We start from the raw sequence: 23,504 nt of genomic DNA on the forward strand, positions 1-23,504 counted from the left end.
CTCAGATAACGAGCAAGTATGATTTCTGGGAACAGCTCGGACAATAAGCCTTCGTGTATCCATCCATGTTTCTTGGATGTCAGTACAGCACGGCACTAGGCTAGGTTTTTAGGCAGTACAGCCACGATGGCCCCCCTCACGACCGAGAGGTACGTATACTGCAGAGGTGCCCTTCCAGCTCGGTCGCAGGGAGACGCCCACCCACTGCCCCGGACGTGGTTGTCGGTCCTGCGTTTGGCCCCCGCGGGCACCCGGCCCGGACTACATTTCCCGGCAGGCCACGCCCAGAACTACGGGTGCCTATTTGAGGTGCGGCGCCGTTGGAGGCGGCGCAGTCCGGCGAGGACGGCCGACAGGCGGGCCTTCGCGGTTTGAATGGCTCCGGGCCCTGGCCCTCGGCTCGTCTGAGGACCTGCCGCCCAGAGTGCGCTATGCCGTCGGGAAGCGACCAGTCGCCGCCGCCCCCGCCGCCCCCGCCGCCCGCGGCGGCCTCGGAGGAGGAGGAGGAGGGCGAAGGCGAGGCGGAGGACTCCGCGCAGGCGGCTCTGTCGCCGGTCGCTCAGACCCAGCTGCGGTTCGAGGAGCTGTGCGGCCGCCTCAACATGGACGAGACGGCGCGGGCCGAGGCCTGGGAGAGCTACCGGCGCATGAGCGAGAGCTACACGCTGGAGGTGAGCCGGCCGGGGCTGGGGCCGGGCCGGCCTAGTGCGCCCCGCCCGGGGGCCTTGTCGCCGGGGGCCTTATCGCCGGGGGGGCGTTGTCGCCCGGGGCCCTTGTCGCCCGGGGGCCTTGTCGCCGGGGGCCTTGTCGCCCGGGGCCCTTGTTGCCCGGGGTCGGTGCCGGGCAGCGCTCGGACCCGCGGAGCGCAGCCGGGGAGGCGGGGACGCGCTCTCCGCGCCGTAGCCTGGACGCCGCGCCTGCAGAGCCGTCTTAGCGGCGCCGAGCGAACGCCAGCCGGCTCTCGCTGCTCTTCTCGGCGTGTGACAGCCAGGCCGAGGTCGTGCTGGGGTCGCCGGTTCAGAGATGGGTCGGCGTGACCCCTCCGGCCCCCTGCCCGGCCCGCGGGCCGACTGCCAGGGATCGCACCGGCGCCGCTAGCCCGTGGGGAGCCAGGGGGCAGTGCCCGCGTTGCCAGACCCCGGCGTGCAGCCCGTCTCTAGGCGCCTTCGTGCAGGCATTGCGTCCGTTTAAGTGCACGCGCTGCTGAATTTTGGGGTGTGTTTATTTTTTACGACGAGTCTCCCCCGGGCCAAGTGACTACCCGGTCAGAGACCCACGCCCCCACCTGTCACTAGGAGGTCAGGACTGGGACCACCCCAGACGTCGCCGAGGGGGCTCTTACAGTCTCCGGGACCCGGGCACGTTCTGTTCTTTTCTTCGCACCGGGCTGCAGATGAGAAAAACGGGCAGTCTAGCCAGTGACCGTCAACGCCTCGGGCACCTCCCCTTCCCGGGCCAATGGGGAGTGACACGGAAGTCCGATGGCTTGTCAGCTGTTCGACTGCCAGTATGTGCGGCATTTAAACACGAGTCCACTTGGTTTTCTGAAGTCGTTTCATTTACAGTCTGTGGAAGGAGTCGGGCAAAAATGTTCAGGATGCAAAGGCCTAACCGAGGTCTTACTGTCTTAATAGGGTGTTCTTGCCCAGGTGTCACCCTGCTGAGTAAAGTCATTTTTTGCTCTTCTGGCGTTAATAGACTTCTAATTCAATTGCTAATTCCCACGCCCCTTTGTTATATCTACAGGAAAAAAAAAGTAGTATAGTGGCCTTAGAACCTGACCCCTCTAGGTGGCTTTGGACAACTTACTTAACCACTCCAAGCCTCAGTTTTTTGGTATGTAAAGTGAAGATGTGTTTTTTTTTTTAAAGTGAAGATGTGTGTACCTGCCTCACAGAGCTGTTCTGAAGGTTAAACAAGGTAATGTGTAGTTCGTGGTTCATAGTAGACACTCGTGCTGACAGCGCTTTAGAGTTTACAAAGCTTTTTCACATACTCGGGTGATCTAACTGGATAGGCCATGTTCCTGTTTATCCCTCATGCCCCCTGTGGTCAGGCAAAGAGGAGGACCCTTTTTTGGCAAGGGCATAACCCAGAAGCCAGTGCCGTGGAGTCAATCCCGATTCATAGCGACCCTGTAGGAAACCCTGGTGGCGTACTGGTTAAGTGCTACGGCTGCTAACCAAAGGGTCGGCAGTTCGAATCCGCCAGGCGCTCCTTGGAAACTGTACAGGGGAGTTCTACTCTGTCCTATAGGGTCGCTATAGGAAACCCTGGTGGCATAGTGGCTAAGTACTACAGCTGCTAACCAAGAGGTCAGCAGTTCAAATCCTCCAGGCAGTTCTACTCTGTCCTATAGGGTTGCTATGAGTCGGAATCGACTCCACAGCACTAGGTTTGGTTTTTGTCAAGGGCATAAGCACCACTAAACAAGCTCTTATTTTACCTTCAGTATAATCCTGTACGTTAAGTAGAACAAGCGTTATCACCATGTAGTTAAAGTGTTTCAACTCAATGGAGGTTAAGTTTTATAAGTCCAGTGTTAAACATAAGTGACACATAGTAGATGGTAAGTGAATTATTTTTGAAAACTCATGTTTGATTACCTGATATTTTTTTAAAACTCTAGTCTCAGTTTCTTAGCCCAGTTTACCTAGTAAATGAATGTTCCCTCCTTGGTCAAATATTTCTTGCCCCTTCCCCCTGTTGCCGTCTAGTCGATTCTGACTCATAATGACCCTACAAAAAAACACAAAACCAAACCCACTCATAGCGACCCTATAGGACAGAGTAGAACTGCCCAATGGAGTTTCCAAGGAGCACCTGGCGGATTTGAACTGCCGACCTCTTGGTTAGCAGCAGTATCACTTTACCACTAGGCCACCAGGGTTATAGGATGGAGTAAAACTGCCCCATAGAGTTTCCAAGGACCGCCTGGTGGATTTGAACTGCTGACCTTTATGGTTAGCAGCCATAGCACTTAACTACTACGCCACCGGGGTTTCCATTGGCAAATGATTTCCCAAACATTGTTACAGGTGCTGGGGCTAGAGCAGTGAACAAAACAGATAAAAAATCTCTACCCACATGAAGCTTATATTTATGTATAATGTGAGATAACATGGGATGTTAGTCTCGTGGAGCTGTACAATGGAGTATAAAGCTCACCCCATATAATACTTAGAACAGAATACTGGTTGAAGAATTTAACTGTTTGATTTCTTGTATTTTCTGTGCTTTACAGTTGTTAACTCATTTAATTCTCATAGTCCTCGGATAAGAAAACTGAGCCTCTGGAGCTGTTAAGTAGTTTGCCCCCCCCCCCCAAAAAAAATGTGTTGCCATCTAGTAGATTCTGACTCATAGTGACTGTATAGGACAGAGTAGAGCTGCACCATAGGGTGTCCAAGGAGTGGCTGGTGGATTTGAACTGCTGACCTTTTGGTTAGCAGCCATGTTCTTAACCACTGTACCACCAGGGCTCCAGTTAATATATGGCACACCCTTAATTCAAACCCAGATCCGTTTAAACCCATAGGTATATGACTATGGGCTGTTAATTTTGAGGATGGCTGCTATCTTATTTTTTGCATCAGGCACTTTTTTAACAAATATATTTTAGGACCAAGATAAACCAGGCAGAGCCTTCTCTAATGTTGTCTGTGGCCTATTTAGCATAGATTACAAAGAGCTTCCCCACTCTGCTTTGTTCTTTAAGCACTATGGAATTTTATATGTAAGCCTAGTTTTTTTTCCTCTTTGTAGGTATTATATAGGTGTGAATTCCCTAGGACCAACATGGACCGTTATAGATAATCTACTAACCTTTCATTAAAACACAGGATAATTGTGTGACTTGCTTAACTTTATCTCTTTTAGTAAGAAATCTGGATATAGTAGAGAAATTCATTAATTATAAAACTGAATTTACTTTGCAATCTGATAAATCAGGAATCTCCCAGAGATATGTTTAATACACAGATCTTTGTGTGTGTGTGGCTATGTCGTAATAATTGTAATTGGTTTTTAAGCAAGTTTATGTGGTAACCTGAAAAATAGAGAATTTCCAGTTCCTCTCATTTTCATTTAGATCAGCATTGGCTATAGTGTAACTAAAGGCCTGATAGGGAGAGTAAAGTGTGTCACATCTTGAAAAGAAATAATGCTGAAGATGATCTTTTAGAAATGATGCCCTAAAAATGATTTCTGTGGATGCTGTTCAGAAGTGGATCCACAGTAGCCCCTGTGGTTACAGAAAGAAGTTTTATGTATCTGTATTTGTGTGTACAGTTTGATCAGGTATAAAATTAGTGGTTGAATATATATTAAAGCTTAATTTTTCATTTATTTCTTTCACTCTCTGGATTTTGAGTAAGATAAAAACTATATAAACAATAATATTGTTCCAGTTATTATGGCTCTGTGACAAATTACCATAAAACGTAGTGGCATAAAACAATTTATTATGCCCACAAATTCTCTGGGTCAGGAATTCAGACAGGGCACAGTAGAGAAGTCGTGTTCCTGCTTGACAAAGCCTGGTGTCTTACACCTGGAAGACTTGAACAGGGGCTGGCACAGCTGGGGTTCTGTGGGTATCTCTCTGTATATGTGAGTGGCCTGTGCATGTGGTCTCTCTAGCATGGCGTGATTCAAGACAGCCAGACTTCTTCAGTGTTGGTTGGCCAGATTTCCCAAGGCACATGTCCAGAGAGATAGTGAGCCAGGTGGAATCTCTATTGCCCTTTATGATCTTGGAAGCTACATAGCATTGCTTCTACCTATGCTGTTGGTTGAAGCAGTTAAAAAAGTCTGCCCAATACTGGAAAATGTTCCCAGGTGAATGAGAACCCACGTGGCCTTTTGTCCTACATCATCAATCATCCGTGTTATTTTACAACATAATAATATGTATTTCAGTTTAAATAAATGTGATATTATGGAGCCAAAAAAAAAGTCTGCCCAGGCTCAGATTCCTACCTCTTAGTGGGAGAATGTCATTATCACATTATAAAAAGAGCATATAGGATAGGGCCATCATTGGAAAATTGTTTGCCACAGATATATAAACAATACTTTTGATTTGAACGTAAGAATTCTTTTATATTGAGATATATATGGCACATTAGCTAAAATTCACTTTTCTTTTACAGGGAAATGATCTTCATTGGTTAGCATGTGCCTTATATGTGGCTTGCAGAAAATGTGTTCCAACAGTAAGCAAAGGAACAGTTGAAGGAAACTATGTATCTTTAACTAGAATCCTGCGATGTTCAGAGCAGAGGTAACTATGTTAGAATTTGAAGAGTAGAATGTGACTAATAAAAAAGCTCATAAATCTTAGTCGTAAGTAAGAATTCTCTCTCATTATTTTCCAAGCGTTTGTACCCGTGGAGTGCTGAATTTAGAAGCTAGGTTATGGTTTTCCTTTACTACATCCAGGTCAGCATCCACTATATTTTAATTTTTTGCTGAAAAATATTTAAATTTTAATGTATTAGGTGCTTACATGGGAGAGTTTACTCTTGAAGGTGTGACTCATTATTATGGTAATACTGGGAGGATTCTAAATAAGGACATGGAGAAACTTTGTGTTTACCTTTTTAACATAGGAGATGCTTTATGTTGAAAAGGTAAATACAGTACTGATTATATGGTATTATACTTAGAGCTACATACGTAGGACTTGTATCTTGATATATATGGAATGTGTAAATATATATTGACTTGCTGTTTGGGGATTAGTAACACTATTATAATCAATTATAGAGAGGGTCAAAATTAATGTTTAAAAGAAGAGGCAGAAGTTGCTTTTTCTACCTATTGTGCAACTGAATTGTTTCCATTTATTTTTTGTGTTTTCTGGGTCAATTTTCCTTTCTGGCTCAGTAAGATTGATGGAAAAGGATGTTTGGCACTGGAGGGAGGGGATGGGCTGGGAATACCTCTGTCAAAATTTATGGTCTTAGTGATTTAAAAAATTACTTAATATTAAAATAATTAACAAGGAATGTAATGTTTTAGTTGTAGCCTATTTATTAACCATGAACTCCATCCAGAGTTATATTTAGGCCTAAGAACAAGAGACAGTGCATAGATAGTTGAACACTGGGCTGTAAATCTATGTTTAAGTGAGATTCAACAGCATAATCATTTACTAGTAAGAAAAATAAAGGCAGAGTAATCCAATTAAGTGTAAGAGAAGGAACTTCAGAGGCAAAGATCAAATTATGGGGTCATCGTAATAAACTGTAGTGACAAACTTATCTATCACTTAAATGCAAGCATATTAAAGTTTTATTTCCATTTCAAAGCCTTCAGTTTTTATCTTTAATTTTTTACATATAGGTTCAAATTAATACTTTTCTGCCATAGTGGACTCACTGGATTAAAAAGAGCAGATTGGGAGAAGATATTTACAGTGCATATAACTGACAAAGAAGTAGAATTACTAACAAATGGTTAAGTAATAGACAAATACCCACTAAAAAATGGATAAAAGAATATGACTTCACAAAGGCTGAAACCCACATAGCTAAAGAATAGAGGAAAATATGCTCACTGTCACTAGTAATCAAGGAAATTCAAAGTAAAAATAAAATAATATTTCATTCTCATCAGATTAGGGAAATTTAAAGCCTGACAACACCAAGTGTGGTCAGTGTGTAATGAAAACAGAAACTCATTATACTGTTGGTGTACGGAGGTGAGTGTCTAAATCGACAACTGCTTTGGTGGGAAGTTTGGCAGTATCTAATAAAATTGAATCTGAGCATTCTCTGACTCAGCGATTCCATTTCTTGGGATAAGCCCCTGAAGAAACTTTTCCCATACAAGTATGTAATAAATTAAAATTTAAATATTTTCACCAAAAAAGTAAAATCTACACATACAAAGATATGTTCATTACAGCACTTTTGGTCTTGAAAATTTAGAAACAACCTAAATTTCCACTGACTGTGGAGTAGATACAAAAAAATTGTGATGTCTTCATATGAGGGAATGTTTTGAGCTATTAAAATGAATGAATTAGATAAAGCTATTTTTTTATATATGTATCAACATTAATGAATTTCTGAAACAGTGAAAAAGCAAGTTGCAGAGTGATAAATATACCATTTATTATAAAATGTAAAAATACACATAAAAAGATAGTACTTGTTGTTTCATGTAGACAAAGTATAAAACGTTCCTGGGAAGCATTCAGGCTAACTTTTGAATGGGTTATCCTAGGCGAAGAGGGTGAGGAATGGGATTGGGAAGAGTACAAATGGGAACCTGGAATTTTGGGTATTTCTGTGGTGTTTTTAGTTCTTAAAACATCTGAGGCAAATACGGCAAAATTCATCAAACGTTAACATTTGTTAAATCTTACTCTTGTTAATTAATTTGTATTTTTAAAATATTAATTAAAAACAAAGTCAGGTAGTCTCAGAAAAAAAATTAGGAGGTTCAGGTGAATAGATATTAAGCTAGCCAGAGGCATGAGTTATGATTTTCTATTACTGTCTAAAAGTAATAATATAATGAGGTAATTTTGTTTTACCTTTATTTATATTTGTACGCTTTTCCTTCATGTTAATTATGAAAATGTCTTTTTTTATCTTAAATATCAGCTTAATTGAGTTTTTTAACAAGATGAAGAAGTGGGAAGACATGGCAAACCTACCCCCACATTTCCGAGAACGTACTGAGAGATTAGAAAGAAACTTCACTGTTTCTGCTGTAATTTTTAAGAAATACGAACCCATTTTTCGGGACATTTTTAAATATCCTCAAGAGGAGCAACCTCGTCAGCAAAGAGGAAGAAAACAGAGGTATGCGTTTACTTATATTTGTTAGTTGGGAATATTATGCACTTATGCTCAGTTTTGATCCCTAAATTTGTGTCCCTCTGTTTATTTTGTTCGTCTTTAAAAAATAATTGATTTCATTAACAATCCTTTTTGCCCAGATAGACAAGAACAATTATGAGATACAAATTCTCTACCTTTATTACAGAGGTTTTCTCTTGATACCAGTCCTTTGCTTTTCATTGTGTGTTAACCATGAAGAGTTGGACAAGTTCTTTTATATTGCAAAATGTATGGGGTCTTTGTTTATTTAAACTTTCCCTTTTTATTTAAACAATTAAAAATGCAGACTGGAAAAGTCAAACCTCAGAAATTTTCACCAGGTAGCTCTCCTAGGTACGAAATTTGGCCACTGTATTTTCTGTTATGGAGCGTGTGTCAAACCGAGTAGTAAACAATCCTCCTTCGTAATTAAATGCCGTCTTTACATAGTTGGGTGTTTACAACCAGTCAGAAGTAGAGAAACCGGATTGGGGATCTGAAACTATGAGTTTATGCTTTCTGGAAAGGTCTGCAAAGTCTGTAAACTAACTCTAGCTCAGTGTTTTTTACCTTTACCGATACATAAGAACAATTATGAGATGCAAATTATGTACCTTTATTACAAAAGTTTTGTTTATAAATGCAAAACATGCAAAAAATGTAAATTTGTTCTTAAAATAGAACTAGAAAAAAGTTGACAAGAGGGGAGAAAAGGAGTCGTTACAATTGTTTAGGAGTCCCTGAGCAGTACAAATGGTTAACACACTTGGCTGCTAACTGGAAGGTTGGAGGTTCAAGTCTACCCAGAGGCACCTCAGAAGAAAGACCTGGCAATCTTCTGAAAAAAAATCAGCCATTGAAAACCCTATGGAGCAAGTTCTACTCTGGCACATGTGGGATTGCCATGAGTCAGTGTTGACTACTTGGTAAAAAAAAAGCCATTGCCGTCCAGTCGATTCTGACTCATAGCAACCCTACAGGACAGAGAAGGGTTTCCAAGGAGCGGCTGGTGGATTTGAGCAGCTGACCTTTTGGTTAGCAGCCATAGTCTTTTTTGTAAATATTTATTTGAATAGAATAAATAATGTTCATTTCCTTTTCATGTATAAAAGGTTTCTAAAAAAATTTTTTTTTTATGTGTACAGTAAGTGAGCAGGATTTAAATAAAACAAACCATTACATTTTATATAGTTGACCCCACAGATATAGAAATAGCTCGTCCCATTTGCTTGCAGTTAGGAAAGGGCAATTGACTGTCTATAGTTAAGTACCCTAAAAATTGGGTAGAAGCTTTTTTCTGGGTGAGGGCAATGTGACTCTTTAGAGAAAAATATAGAGCGTCTTCTTTCTTTGGAGAATTGTAGATAATGACTTTAAATATGACATTTATCAGTGTGTATAATTATAATTTTTTATAATTATATTTTCTTCATTCTAATTAAGAAAATTTTGAGATTATTTGAAAATTATACACAGATATCACTCTGTAATTTTTATTAGCATTTTTTGCTAATAATATAATGTATAGCACTTCCTGAGAATTCTTAACGTAAATGTATATTACCTGAATTAATCCCTATGATAAACTCGTGAAGTTGTTACAGATAGGGAAAATGAGCCCCTGAGAGGGTAAGTAAATTGGCCAAGGTCACACAGCTAGCAAGTATGGAGACTCAGGTAGTCTGACCGAACCCTTATACGTCACCCAGAATCTGTACTGTCTCTCACATACAGTATTCTTTGAAAGTTACTAAGTTTTTATTGAATACTGTGTCAAGTACTATATTAGTATTATGCAGGGCATAAGTATTTAAAAAACAAAGAAAACCTGACAGTCTTTTCTTCTGAGGGCTTATACAGTGTTTGAGGAAAGAAATACATAAAGATTCCAGTTTGTGGAGTGTAACGTATGATAAAAGTCACATGAATGAAATACATAACAGAAATTTAGGAGTTCTGGGGCAAAAATAAATCAATTCTGGATAAGTCAGTCAGGTAAGATTTCAGAGAAAATGTAGAACTGGGTCGTGAAAGGTGGGTAGGGTTTTGCCAGATAAATTTGGAGGTATAGCAGAACCTTCTATGCAGAGGAAATGCAAGAATAAAGACAGAGAGGTAACAAACCAGGAATAAATTGGGAAGACAATAACTTTGACAGAAGAAGAAACTAAGGCACTGGGAGAGCAGGTGTACTAATGGCAGTGCTGGAACTAAACTGAGTCTTCAGACTCTTCTCCAGGGTACTTTGCTCTTCAAGGCACTTTGTTAGTGTAAGGCTACTGGGATGTGAAAACTACAGATGTCTTCTCTAAACATTGGCAGAGGTTTTGATAGAAAAGCCAAGCTTAAAGCAGGTCTGAAATGCCCATTAGCAGTCAACTTGGCAAGATACAACAGTATAAGGGATTATAGGAACCCTAGAGTTTATCTTAAGTAGACCTTTCCTGACTTGAGATGGTCTGTACTATCTTTGGGGAGGAGAGTAAGTTTATCAGCTGGGATAGAGAAAAGAATGGGTAAGTATCTGGCTGCATACACTGGTCTTAAGTAGCATTAGCCTCCCAGATGTTATCAGCAGAACCATTGTTACTCATTTTTTTTCCACCTTACCCATCTTGACTTTGAAAAGCTTTTAAAATTTCTCAGAATTCTCTTTCTAAAATGAGCTTTTTCTGACTTCCAGCTATTCTACCAGTGCTTGGCTGGGACAGAACTTCTTGCACGTTTTCAATGTGAAACTTAACCTGGCATCACTTCCTCTACCTGTGGATTTTGTTTCTCATCTAATTTAAAATCATTTGGGATGCATTTCTCTAATTTTTCTATGTCTTGTAACTTTTTTTCTCCCCCTTAGGCGACAGCCTTGTACTGTGTCTGAAGTTTTCCAGTTTTGTTGGGTGCTTTTTATATACGCAAAAGGTAAGAAAATAGTAATACATATTCAGATGTTAATTAGATTATTTCAAATAGTTGTATATTAACTTTGTCAACTCATATATGGAGAAAAGATTTTTACTGGCAAGTTTCTCAAGAGTTTTAATATCCCAGACAGTTTTCTTTCTAAATTGTGGAAACATATACACAACATAAAATTTGCCATACAATCCAGTAGCTTTAATCACACTCACAATATTGTTCATCCATCTAACAACTTAATGAGCAGAAACTCATTCAGCAGCAACTCCTGTCCTTTCCCCAGCACAAGGTAACCACCAGTCTTTCTGTCTCTGTACGTTTGTCTGTTCTAGAGATTTCATGGAAATGGGATTATCCAGGAAACCCTGGTGGTGTAGTGGCTAAGAGCTAAGGCTGCTAACCAAAAGGTCAGCAGTTCAGATCCACCAGGCGCTCCTTGGAAACTCTGTGGGGCAGTGCTTCTCTGTCCTACAGGGTCGCTATGAGTCAGAATTGACTCAGTGGCAGTGGGTTTGAGGATTATCCAATATTTGCCCTCTTGTGCCTCTTTTAGTTCACTTAGCATCACGTTTTCAAGGTTCATTAATATCACGGTATGTATGTATTAAAATTTTCTTTTTTGGCAAAATAGTATTCCATTGTACATATATTCCACATTTTGTTTATCTGTTCATCTGTTGATGGACACTTGGGTTGTTTACACTTTTTGGTTATTGTGAATAATAATGCAGGGAACAGCAGTATCTGTTTGAGTCCCTGCTTTAAATTCTTTTGGGTGTACACCTAGGAATGGAATTGCTGGATCATATGGTAATTCTATTTTTAACTTTTTGAGGAACTGCCAAAATGTTTTCGACAGCAGCTGTACCATTTTACAGTCTCACCAGCAATGTGAGAACATTCCAGTTTCCCAACACTTGTTATTTTGTTTTTTTTTTTGAGCAGACATCCTAATGATTGTGAAGTGGTATCTTATTGTGATTTTAATTTCTGTTTCTCTAACGACTGATGACATTGGACATCTTTTCATGTATTTACTTGTCATTTGTATATCTTCTTTGGAGACATGTCTGTTCATTTTAATTTTTATTGTGCTTTAAGTGAAAGTTTACAAATCAAGTCAGACTCTCATATAAAAATTTATATACACCTTGCTATATACTCCTAATTGCTCTCCCCCAATGAGTGCTTCCTCCACTCTCTTTTTTTGTGTCCATTCCGCCAGCTTCTGACCCCCTCTGCCCTCTCATCTCCCCTCCAGATAGGAGAAGCCAAACATAGTCTCATGTGTCTACTTGATACAAGAAGCTCATTCTTCGCCAGCATCATTTTCTATCCCGTTATCCAGACCAATCCCTGTCTGAAGACTTGGCTTTGGGAGTGGTTCCTGTCTTGGAGTAACAGAAGGCCTGGGGGTCATGACCACCGGGGTCCTTCTAGTCTCAGTCAGACCATTAAGTTTGGTCTTTTTATGAGAATTTGGGGTCTGCATCCCACTGCTCTCCTGCACCCTCAGGGCTTCTCTGTTGTGTTCCCTATCAGGGCAGTCATCAGTTGTAGCTGGGCACCATCTAGTTCTTCTGGTCTCAGGCTGATGTAGTCTCTGGTTTGTGTGGCCCTTTCTGTTTCTTGGGCTCATAATCACCTTGTTCCGTTCATTTTTGATTAGATTTTTTTGTCTTTTGGTGAGTTGTAAATATGTAAATATTGCCATTTCATAAAATGGTCTTTAAATTTTTTGTAATATTTAAACCTTATAAATGGAAAATCCTTTAATTTCGTTCTTATATCTTTTTCCCTCTAACTTATTCTTCTCTGGATTGAAAATACACATCATTCTGGATGTGCTTATTATTTTAGGTGTATTTTTTGAAGGTTATATCTTCCTGGGTTGAGTAAGACTCTGGCTGTCATAAAGTCCAAGATTAGTCACCCTCGGAGTAGTTCAGGTTACTTTTTGCACTGCGTCTCATTCAGATGGATGGGCTTTAGATGCAATTTGTTTTCCCTTCCTTCTCATCTGATTGTACTTAACCTGCCCACGGCCTGCATTCAGTTAACTACATCCCTTATTACATTTTGTCCTCTGTGTATTTCTGTGTAGAAATAATTTTGTAGTAATCTAAAGAATAAAATAAAAGACAGTTACATTAGTTATGTAGCTTTTTACTGTAGAACATGTGGCATGCCCTTGCCACTGAAATATCCCAATAAAATGTGAAGCTAAAATTAAAGAATCAGAGAGCTAGGAGTTTCATAAATCAAATATAAGGGACTCTTAATGTTAGATCAACTAGCTCAACTTGATTCACTTTACCTATGAAGTAACTGAAGCCCCAGAACTAGGTGCTAGGAGCAGAGTTGGGATTTGAACTGAGATCTCCTGGCTTTTGGTTTCATGTTGATATGAAGGCACTCTGGCAAAAAATGAGTTACTCCGTTGTTCTCCAAGTCTGTTGTGTATGATTATAGCTCGTCCTTTCTTGCAAGTGAGAATTCATCTTTCCCTGAGCTGAATGCTTCACTGAAAAGAAAAATCTTTCTTCTGCCAAATGCACCCCATTTTAGTCATTGTGGTTACCATCACACTAGCATATTTCTTCAGTGGTCACAAAGGTGACATAATCAGTAGCATGGAATGAAGAAAAGCCTGTTTTGTACATCGTAAGGTTTAGGAGCATATAAACTTTTTGTTACGGCTGCAAGAAGTCTTCGCTTGCTATAGCTCGTATTATACATGATATTAACCTTCTCATATGATTGTATTGGGCAGGTATATCTGACTTGTAGAATTTTTATCTGTTTTCTTTATATCTTTTATAGTGTATGTGTGTTTAGGAGTAAATGTGTTTGGTGCTATATAAACTATTAAAAAATAAATTCATTATCATTATTTAGATTTTGGTCTCATCTGATCAATGGGAATGGTATATTTTTGTCCCTGCAATTAACTCAGTGTTTGAATTCTATTTTAATTTAGTCTATAATCATTTCATTTGAAAAGCCTTTATCCTGTCACAATCCAGCATGCCCTACTGTGGTTTTTTCCTGATAAAGTAGCTTCATGAATTTTATTCAGTTTTTGGTTGATTTATTTTTAGGGTAGGTCTGCTGTATTTTTACACAAATAATGTATGCCTCCTAAGTTTGCCAGCTGTGCCTTCCCCTCATGAGGTATTTTCATAGGCACCACCATGCCTTTTTTTTTTTTTTTACATACTGTAAAAAAAGAATAGCATAGGGTGCTTATGGAAGTAACTTGTGGAGGGAGGTCACGATTAGCAAACAGACATAGAAGATATGTGTTAGTTGTGTAAAAATAATGATATGTATATTTTCTAATTATTTTATTTGGTGAAAACATATACAATAAAACACATCGATTCAGCAGTTTCTCCATGTACAGTTCAGTGACATTGATTACATTCTTCAGGTTGTGCAACCGTTCTTGTCATTCTTTGCCAAATTATTCCACCTCCATTAACGTACACTCACTGTCCCTAAGCAGCTAACCTTTCAAGTTGCTGTTGTCGTTTGATCACGTACAGATAATTCTTTAAAAGAGCACAATGCTTGAGGGAGGTGTTCTTTCCTAGTTAAGTTAAACTATTTAGTTTGAAGAAATCTACTCTTCTATACCCATTTTTCTTATGACTTTCTCTGCAGCATATAAGCATGCCAGATTATCGTCAATCCTGTTGAATAAGCCATCTCTTTGTTATCTTTGTTGACCTGTTTTTGTCAAGCTCACACCAGTGACATCTTTGAACTTTGTCAGTGGGAAAGGCTTTGTGGCCTGAAAACCAATAGGTATCACTTTCTGTCTGTCCTGAGATCCCAAGTCATCTTCTTTCTAATAAATAAGCCAACTCTTTGGATGTTACACAAGCTCCCATTTACCTGTTATTTTTGTTCATTGGAACATAAAAACAGCTCACAAAGTGAAAAAGGTCAGAATCTGAAACAGAAAGCATGTCATGTTGGGACACCCTGGAGCTGACCTTAAATTCTGGTCTTTTGGGGCATCTCAGCTCTGGGTTAGAAGTGACTGAGTCTAAGTGCACGTAGTTTTTGCCTTCTCTGACAAGCACACACCAATAGGAGTTTAGGCTTGTCAGTGTGTTGGGCTTTGTAACTTGAAACCAGTAGGTCCCACTTCCTGTTGCGCATATAAGTATATTTTAATATTAAACTTGCTCATAGTGGAAGCAAGCTAGTTAGTTTGGTTGCTTAAGTGCAGAATTTACTAATTTTCATTTGCGTTTATGGCAACAGAAAAAATATTTTTTCTCTTTAATTCACTTAAGTCGATATGTTGAACATTTTCATTTCTACAAAAAAGAATTGTTTATCCTCATATACTGAGGTAAGTGGAAGTCTCTGGAGGAAGGCAGAGAGAAAAAACTGAAACATAATGTGTGTGTGTGTACACATGCGTTTAGTAGGCACTGTGAAAATGCCAAGAATTGTCTTGCCCGGATCATCTTGATCATTCAGATGTACATTAGCTATTTAAATTCAGTGCAACTGACATTATAAGAATGTAAAAGAAATATGAAACACATATCCAAAAAGGGATATGCTTGAAGTTATAAAAAAATCTAGAAGTATTTAATTCCTGAGAATAATAAAACTATTTAACTGTATGTAAAAACTGCTTTCAGTGGTAGACTTAAACCAGTACTGCAAAACAACATGTTTCTGTAGGTTTAGGTGTTGGTTTATTTCTTTGTTACCAACAATTCTTTCTGGGATATTCGCTCCAGAACTTAAATATCTTTAACTGTGCTCCAATTGCATTAAAGGTGTTACTGTCAAGAACTCTGATTCTAGCTTTTCTAGTCTTTTATAAGCACATAAATGAGAAAAATAATTATGTGAATCATTTTTTCAGCTGTCCTGCCTTGGTATTTCTAATAATTTTTATTATAGAAAAGTATGTTTTCTTGCAAAATAATTTCTTACTCTTTGAGATTTGGGGGGAAGTTGTGTTGAGAATTTTGGAAGAAAAGACCAGTGATAATAAAGTTTTGGTCAGCTACTAGGCATTTAATAAATACTTATTAAATGAGCATTGAGTGAATTAATCAATGACATTTTGAGTAGTTTTAGTTTACACTAAACTCTTAGAAGCTTATTAAACTATGAGTAATATTTCAAAATGTAAATGAGTGATTGCATCACATAATGAATGTAACTGGTGTCCACTGAATTGTACATGCAAAAATGTAAAATTGGCAAATGTTTTGGCATGTATATTTTTAACACAATACATAAAAAATATATATGCAAAATTACCTTCGTATTTAAAGTATTTAAATATATCTAACCACATACATGCACACACACACACACAGAGCTAATCACCTAGCTTTTGCTATAATTTTGGGGTAATGACCAGAGCTGGAAAGGGCTACTTGTAACCCACTGCCAGTTATTTTTATGTTTGGCTTAGAGGTTGAAATAAACTAAGATGCTTAAAAAAAAAAAAGAATTGACAAAATGTTTACTGTAGATCTTGAATCAATTTTGTATAATGTTGCATAACGTCATTATAAAGGAAATTATTTTGAAATATTGTAAAGTTGATGCAGATTTAACTGTAAGATGTTTCTAATCCTGTAGGTAATTTCCCCATGATTAGTGATGATTTGGTCAATTCCTATCATCTTCTGCTGTGTGCTTTGGACTTAGTTTATGGAAATGCCCTTCAGTGTCCCAACCGTAAGGAACTTGTGAACCCTAATTTTAAAGGTAAGTTTGTATATCAAAGATTACTGGACAACTCACATATCTACATTATGTTTACTCTGGGGAGTTGTATATATAGGACAGGTTTCCCAGCATCAGAGAACATAAGTTTTTTGAAAAGCTTCTGTTGTCATAATTACCCAAGTACTTACTGTATTTTTGGCAAATAACACATCCGTGTAAATAACGTGCCCACGCGTAATGTGCAACATAGCACACTTCTGAAAATAGCAGGGTCGGGGAAGGTGTGCTCTTGGCAAAAAACTGTATAACATGCATGTTATTTGTGTAAAAACATGGGATAGCTAGGAGTCAAGTTCTCTATAAAAACATTTTTGGAAAAAGCAATTGCAAATATAACAAACTTTAAAATCTTTGATAACAATTTTAGAAGTTTCTGAAATACATACTTATAAGGAGACGGCATTAAGAAACCTCGAAAAGCAAAAACAATGACATTAAAGCCGAAAGTATTTTTCTACATTACCAAGCTTCCAGCCTGACCTACAGTTAGAGGCCAAATAGGACTTATTGAAGGAATCTTCATTTCAGATTTTTGCTACAGAAGAGGAGTAGTTATGGCTGTAAAATAAGTAAAATGAATTTTCATCTTCTAAACTAACAGATGAATGGAAATGATCATTATTTTGGTAGTGCATTTAGAAGGCTTTGAAGGATGGGATTCCTATGAATGATATACTGTAGCAGCCCAAAGTATGATTTACGAAGCAAATATTCAGATATTTATTGAGCTAGTTATTTAATACTGCTGTTATTTGAATAATCACCATGGTAGGATTCTAGGGGGTTGTCAGTTTGGGGGAAGTTCTAATTAGAATTGTAGCTTCCCTGACTGTCAAGTAGATTTTTAAAGTTAGTTACTTCACTTGCTCCTTGTTTGGTGAATGAATGTTCCTTGTATTATTTTCTGTCCTTTCTCTAATTCTCTCCCTGACTGCCTTTTCTATTTCTGTATAGTTGCTTCCCTTCTCTTTTCTGTTCTTTCATTTTTCCTGGATTTTTTTTCTTGCTCTGAATTTAGGGCAAGAAGAAGCTGTAAATTATTATGATAAGTACATCTAGTATAATTGAGAGTATGCAATCTTTGATTGAACAATGTAATTATTTTCCACAGCTGTGTTTTTCGTTTGAATGTGAGACAAAGTTGTGTTTTATTTTCGTGCTTTTTAGATCTTATGGCAATATATTATTATTATTTTAGTTTTTCTCTCTTAACCATCTCTAGATGTATAACTGAATAATTGAAATTGTTTGAATAGTGATACACGTTACCTTATTTGCTATTTGTGAGGTATATTTAAAGAGTCAAAAAATTGGGCCCATGTGTACTACTTCCTAATAGGTTCATATCCTAAGTACTGATAAGACTCTCTGTTATTTGTTTTGGTTTATTAGCAGTTTGGTTTAATGACTGCTAACTAATATATCTGTTTTAATTCTGCATACATTATAGGCTTCTCTGAAGATTTTCATGGTAAGGATTCTAAACCTTCCTCAGACCCACCTTGTGTCATTGAAAAACTGTGCTCCTTACATGATGGCCTAGTTTTGGAAGCAAAGGGAATAAAGGAACATTTCTGGAAGCCCTATATTAGGAAACTTTATGAGAAAAAGGTTTGTAAACAACAAAGAAGTAATGTGAAAATATTTCCTGAGGAAAAATTTGATTTACCATGATGACTTACGGATCTCTTCTTTTATCCTAGCTCCTTAAGGGAAAAGAAGAAAATCTTACTGGGTTTCTAGAGCCTGGGAACTTTGGAGACACTTTGTGAGTACTTCTGTTATGAAAAGTTTCTAATTATTTAAATTATATCCTCAACCTTGGAGTTCACTGTAGTTACTTTTCTCCCTAAGAATGTAGACTGTGATCTGTGGGACAGCATGGGGGTGACAAATATTCTGCTGCTGCCACAGGCACCGAGTTTATAAACTTAGTGAATTTTGTGCTCTTTAAAGCTTCTTTTAAGCATCCAGATTATAATTTTTTTAAATAAACCAATTCTTTTGAAGCTATAGAGGTGAAAAACGATGGTGAGGAAGGTACCGAGGTCTTCTGAAGCAGCTTGGTACAGGGTACCCACCCTAAAACAGTGTCAGCAAAATGTACTTACACGGTGTTATGGGCAATCATAATGTGGCAGCTTACATTTTATACTCTTGAATTTTATGCTTTACAGTGATTCCACTATAATTTAACGTAAAAAAAAAAAGTTTTAGAACTTTTAGTAAATAAAAGGATGAAAATGGCCTAAAACATTTACTTAAATGGCAGTTTTGTGACAGTGTACTTCTTGTCTGTATTTTTTTTTTTTTTTTTTTCCATAGTAAAGCCATCAGTAAGGCCTATGAGGAGTATGTCTTATCTGTCGGAAATTTAGACGAGCGGATATTTCTTGGAGAGGATGCTGAGGAGGAAATTGGGACTCTCTCGAGGTGTCTGAATACTGCTTCAGGAACAGAGACTGCTGAGAGGGTGCAGGTGAAAAATATCTTGCAGCAGCACTTTGACAAGGTGAGTTGAGAATGGGAATAAAAGACCAGACATGCTGGAGGTGCTATTTTATTTTTGTTTTGTGTGTTTTACTTGCCCCCAATATGGAAAAAAAAATTTTTTTTCCATCATACTTATTTGAAAAGATTATATTTTTTGATTTAATTTTTGTTAACATCAGCTTTCAAAGTTTTAGATTAGGTCTGAGAAAAGGCAAATTTAATATAAATGTAAAAGACTATACCATGCAGTTGGTTTTGAAAAGATGAACCAGTAATATATAGGCTTATATGTAATGATAATGTCTGTCAGTTTGTTGTACTGTGGGGGCTGCTTGCCTGTTGCTGTGATGCTGGAAGCTGTGCCATCGGTATTCGGATACCAGCAGGGTCACCCATGGAGGACAGGTTTCAGCTGAGCTTCCAGACTAAGACAGATGAGGAAGAAGGACCCGGGAGTCTACTTCTGAAAAACACTAGCCAGTGAAAACCCTATGAATAGCAGTGGAACATTGTCTGATATAGTGCTGGAAGATGAGCCCCCCAGGTTGGAAGGCACTCAAAACACAACTGGGGAAGAGCTGCCTCCTCAAAGTAGAGTCAACCTTAATGACATGGATGGAATAAAGCTTTCAGGACCTTCATTTGCTGATGTGGCACAACTCAAAATGAGAAGAAACAGCTGTAAACATAGATTAATAATCGGAACCTGGAATGTACGAAGTATGAATCTAGGAAAATGGGAAATCGTCAAAAATGAAATGGAACACGTAAACATCAATATCCTAGGCATCGGTGAGCTGAAATGTACTGGTATTGGTCATTTTGAATTGGACAGTCATATAGTCTACTATGTTAGAATGACATCTTGAAGAGGAATGGTGTTCCATTCATCATCATAAAGAACATTTCAAGATCTATCCTGAAGTACAACGCTGTCAGTGATAACAGCCATAACAGCCATACGCATATAAGGAAAACCAGTTAATATGACTATCGTTCAAATTTATGCACCAACCACAAGGCCAAAGGTGAAGAAATAGAAGATTTTTATCAGCGCTGCAGTCTGAAATTGATCGAACATACAATCAGGATGCGTTGACAATTACTGGTGATTGGAATGCGAAAGTTGAAAACAAAGAAGAAGGATCGGTAGTTGGAAAATATGGCCTTGGTGACAGAAACAATGCTGGAGATCGAATGATAGAATTTTGCAAGACTTCTTCATTGCAAATACCTTCTTTCACCAACATAAACTGCAACTTATACACATGGACCTTTCCAGATGGAACACACAGGAATCAAACTGACTACATCTGTGGAAAGAAACCCAGGTGGCATAGTGGTTAAGTGCTACAGCTGCTAACCAAGAGGTCGGCAGTTTGAATCTGCCAGGCAGATTCTATGGGGCAGTTCTATTCTGTCTTATAGGGTCACTGTGAGTTGGAATCGACTCGATGGCAGTGGGTTTCGGTGGAAAGAGACGATGGAAAAGCTCAATATCATCAGTCAGAACAAGGTCAGGGGATGGCTGTGGAACAGACCATCAGTTGCTCATATGCAAGTTCAAGCTGAAATGGAAGAAAATCAGAGCAAGTCCACGAGAGCCAAAATATGACCTTGATGTATATCTCGCCCGAATTTAGAGACCATCTCAAGAGTAGATTTGACGCATTGAACACTAGTGACTGAAGACCAAACGAGTTGTGGAATGACATCAAGGACCTCATACATGCAGAAACCAGGAGGTCATTGAAAAGACAGGAAAAAAAGAAAAGACCAAGATGGATATCAGAGGAGACTCTGAAACTTGCTCATGAACGTCGAGCAGCTAAAGCAGAAGGAAGAAATGATGAAGTAAAAGAACTGAACAGAAGATTTGAAAGGGTGGCTTGAGAAGACAAAGTATTATAATGACATGTCCAAAGAGCTGGAGATAGAAAACCAAAAGGGAAGAACACACTCTGCTTTTCTCAAGCTGAAAGAACCGTGGAAAAAATTCAAGCCTTGAGTTGCAGTAGTGAAGGATTCTATGGGGAAAATATTAAGCGACACAGGAGGCATCAAAAGAAGATGGAAGGAATACAGAGTCATTATACCAAAAAGAATTAGTCGATGTTCAACCATTTCAAGAGATAGCATATGATCAGGAATGGATGGTGCTGAAGGAAGAAGCCCAAGCTGCTCTGAAGGCATTGGCGAAAAACAAGGTTCCAGGAATTGACGGAATATCAATTGAGATGTTTCAACAAACAGATGCAGCACTGGAGGTGCTCACTCGTCTATGCCAAGAAATGTGGAAGACAGCTTCCTGGCCAACTGACTGAAAGAGATCCATATTAATGCCTATTCCCAAAAAAGGTGATCTAGCCAAATGTGGAAATTATATAACAATATCATTACTATCACATGCAAACAAAATTTTGCTGAAGATCATTCAAAAATGGCTGCAGGAGTATATGGACAGGAACTACCAGAAATTCAGGCTGGTTTTAGAAAAGGACGTGGAACCAGGGATGTCATTGCTGATGTCAGACGGATCCTGGCTGAAAGCAGAGAATACCAGAAGGATGTTTACCTGTGTTTTATTGACTATGCAAAGGCATTCAGCTGTGTGGATCATAACAAATTATGGATAACACTGCAAAGAATGGGAATTCCAGAACACTTAATTGTGCTCATGAGGATCCTTTACATAGATCAAGAGGCAGTTGTTCAGACAGAACAAGGGGATACTGATTGGTTTAACGTCAGGAAAGTTGTGTGTCAGGGTTGTATCCTTTGACCATACCTATATGCTGAGCAAATAATCTGAGAAGTTGGACTATATGAAGAAGAACGGGGCATCAGGATTGGAGGAAGATTCATTAACAACCTGTATTATGCAGATGATACAGCCTTGCTTGCCGAAAGTGAAAAGGACTTGAAGCACTTACTAAGGAAGATCAAAGACTACAGACTTCAGTGTGGATTGCACCTCAACTTGAAGAAAACTAAAATCCTCACAATTGGACCAATGAGCAACATCATGATAAACGGAGAAAAGATCGAAGTTGTCAAGGATTTCATTTTACTTGGATCCACAATCAATAGCCATGGAAGCAGCAGTCAAGAAACCAAACAACGCATTGCATTGGGTCAAATCTGCTGCAAAGGACTTCTTTAAAGTGTTGAAAAGCAGAGATGTGTGCCTGACACAAGCCATGGTATCTTCACTTGTATCATAAGCATGTAAAAGCTGGACAATGAATAAGGAAGACTGAAGAAGAATTGACACCTTTGAATTGTGATGTTGGCAAAGTATTGACTATACCATGGACTGCCAAAAGAACGAACAAACCTGTCTTGGAAGAAGTACAACCAGAATGCTCCTTAGAAGCAAGGATGGCAAGACTGCGTCTTACATACTTTGGACATGTTGTCAGGAGGGATCAGTCCCTGGAGAAGGATATCATGCTTGGCAAAGTACAGGTCAGCGGAAAAGAGGAAGACCCTCAACAAGGTGGATTGACACAGTGGCTGCAACAATGAGCTCAAGCATAAGGATTGTAAGGATGGCGCAGGACTGGGCAGTGTTTCGTTCTGTTGTGCATAGGGTCGCTATGAGTTGGAACTGACTCAACGGCCCCTAACAACAACAACATGTAATGAACATGGCAGAAATTTAGAAAATTCAGTGATTGACATGAATTCGTGGCTTCACCCAGGAGACTGAACTGTGAGAAATTGAGAACCCTCAGCCTGTAGGAAAATTCTGTTACATTGAGTACAGGATTGTGTGGTATTATTTCAAGCACACACTTAGGATGATGGAGACTATAATAGTTGCCGTTCTCTTGTGTGGTGTTCACAGAATATATGCAACACCTGACAAGTGCCTCTAGGGCAAACCAGAACTTGCCACTGAGTCGATGCTGACTCATAGTGACCACAGAACAATCTTATAGGACAGCGTAGAACTGCCTCGTAGGGTTTCCAAGGTTGTAATCTTTACGGAAACAGACTGCCATATCTTTCTCTGTGGGTGGGAACCACCAATTTTTCGGTTAGCAACTGAGCACTTAACAGCTGCATCACTAGGGTCCTTTGTCCAGAGATAGTGTAGGTAATTTCAAGGGAGTAACGTACCTGTAAGTGAGCCACTTCAGACTTGAGAGTGGTCTGCTTATTCATTCAACAAATATTCTGAATGTGCTCGATAAGCCAGGTTGTGACCTGGACACACAGGATACCACACAGAGCAAAATTGCAATGAATATCTTGCTTTAAAGAAGCTTATATTCTAGTGTAGGGAGATAAACAATACATAACAAACAAGTAAATATATAGTATATCAGATGATGACAGTGCTGTAAAAAAAACAAAATAGTAACAGAAAGTAGTTGGGGGATGGAGAGAAAGAGTAGGGAGGGCCCTGTGCTACTTGGATACTTTGGTTGGGCAAGGTGTCTCTGAGGAAGTAATATTAGCACAGATCTGAAGGAAGTG

At 39.1% G+C, this 23,504-nt stretch overlaps 1 protein-coding gene across 1 annotated transcript in view; it reads left to right on the top strand.

Moving 5' to 3' along the window:
* The first annotated feature begins 308 nt into the window (after positions 1–308).
* RBL2 (RB transcriptional corepressor like 2) overlaps positions 309–23,504 on the top strand; it is a 55,054-nt gene continuing 31,858 nt past the window's right edge. Inside the window, exons 1-8 of the mRNA XM_049863834.1 lie at positions 309–671; positions 5,154–5,284; positions 7,617–7,817; positions 10,690–10,754; positions 16,377–16,505; positions 17,977–18,137; positions 18,230–18,294; positions 18,852–19,038. Of these exons, the coding sequence (XP_049719791.1) occupies positions 432–671; positions 5,154–5,284; positions 7,617–7,817; positions 10,690–10,754; positions 16,377–16,505; positions 17,977–18,137; positions 18,230–18,294; positions 18,852–19,038 (1,179 nt within the window). The 5' untranslated portion in view covers positions 309–431. The remainder of the gene's footprint in view (positions 672–5,153; positions 5,285–7,616; positions 7,818–10,689; positions 10,755–16,376; positions 16,506–17,976; positions 18,138–18,229; positions 18,295–18,851; positions 19,039–23,504) is intronic.

The sequence above is a fragment of the Elephas maximus genome, chromosome 21 (genome assembly GCF_024166365.1).
Source record: "Elephas maximus indicus isolate mEleMax1 chromosome 21, mEleMax1 primary haplotype, whole genome shotgun sequence".
Lineage (NCBI taxonomy): Eukaryota > Metazoa > Chordata > Mammalia > Proboscidea > Elephantidae > Elephas > Elephas maximus.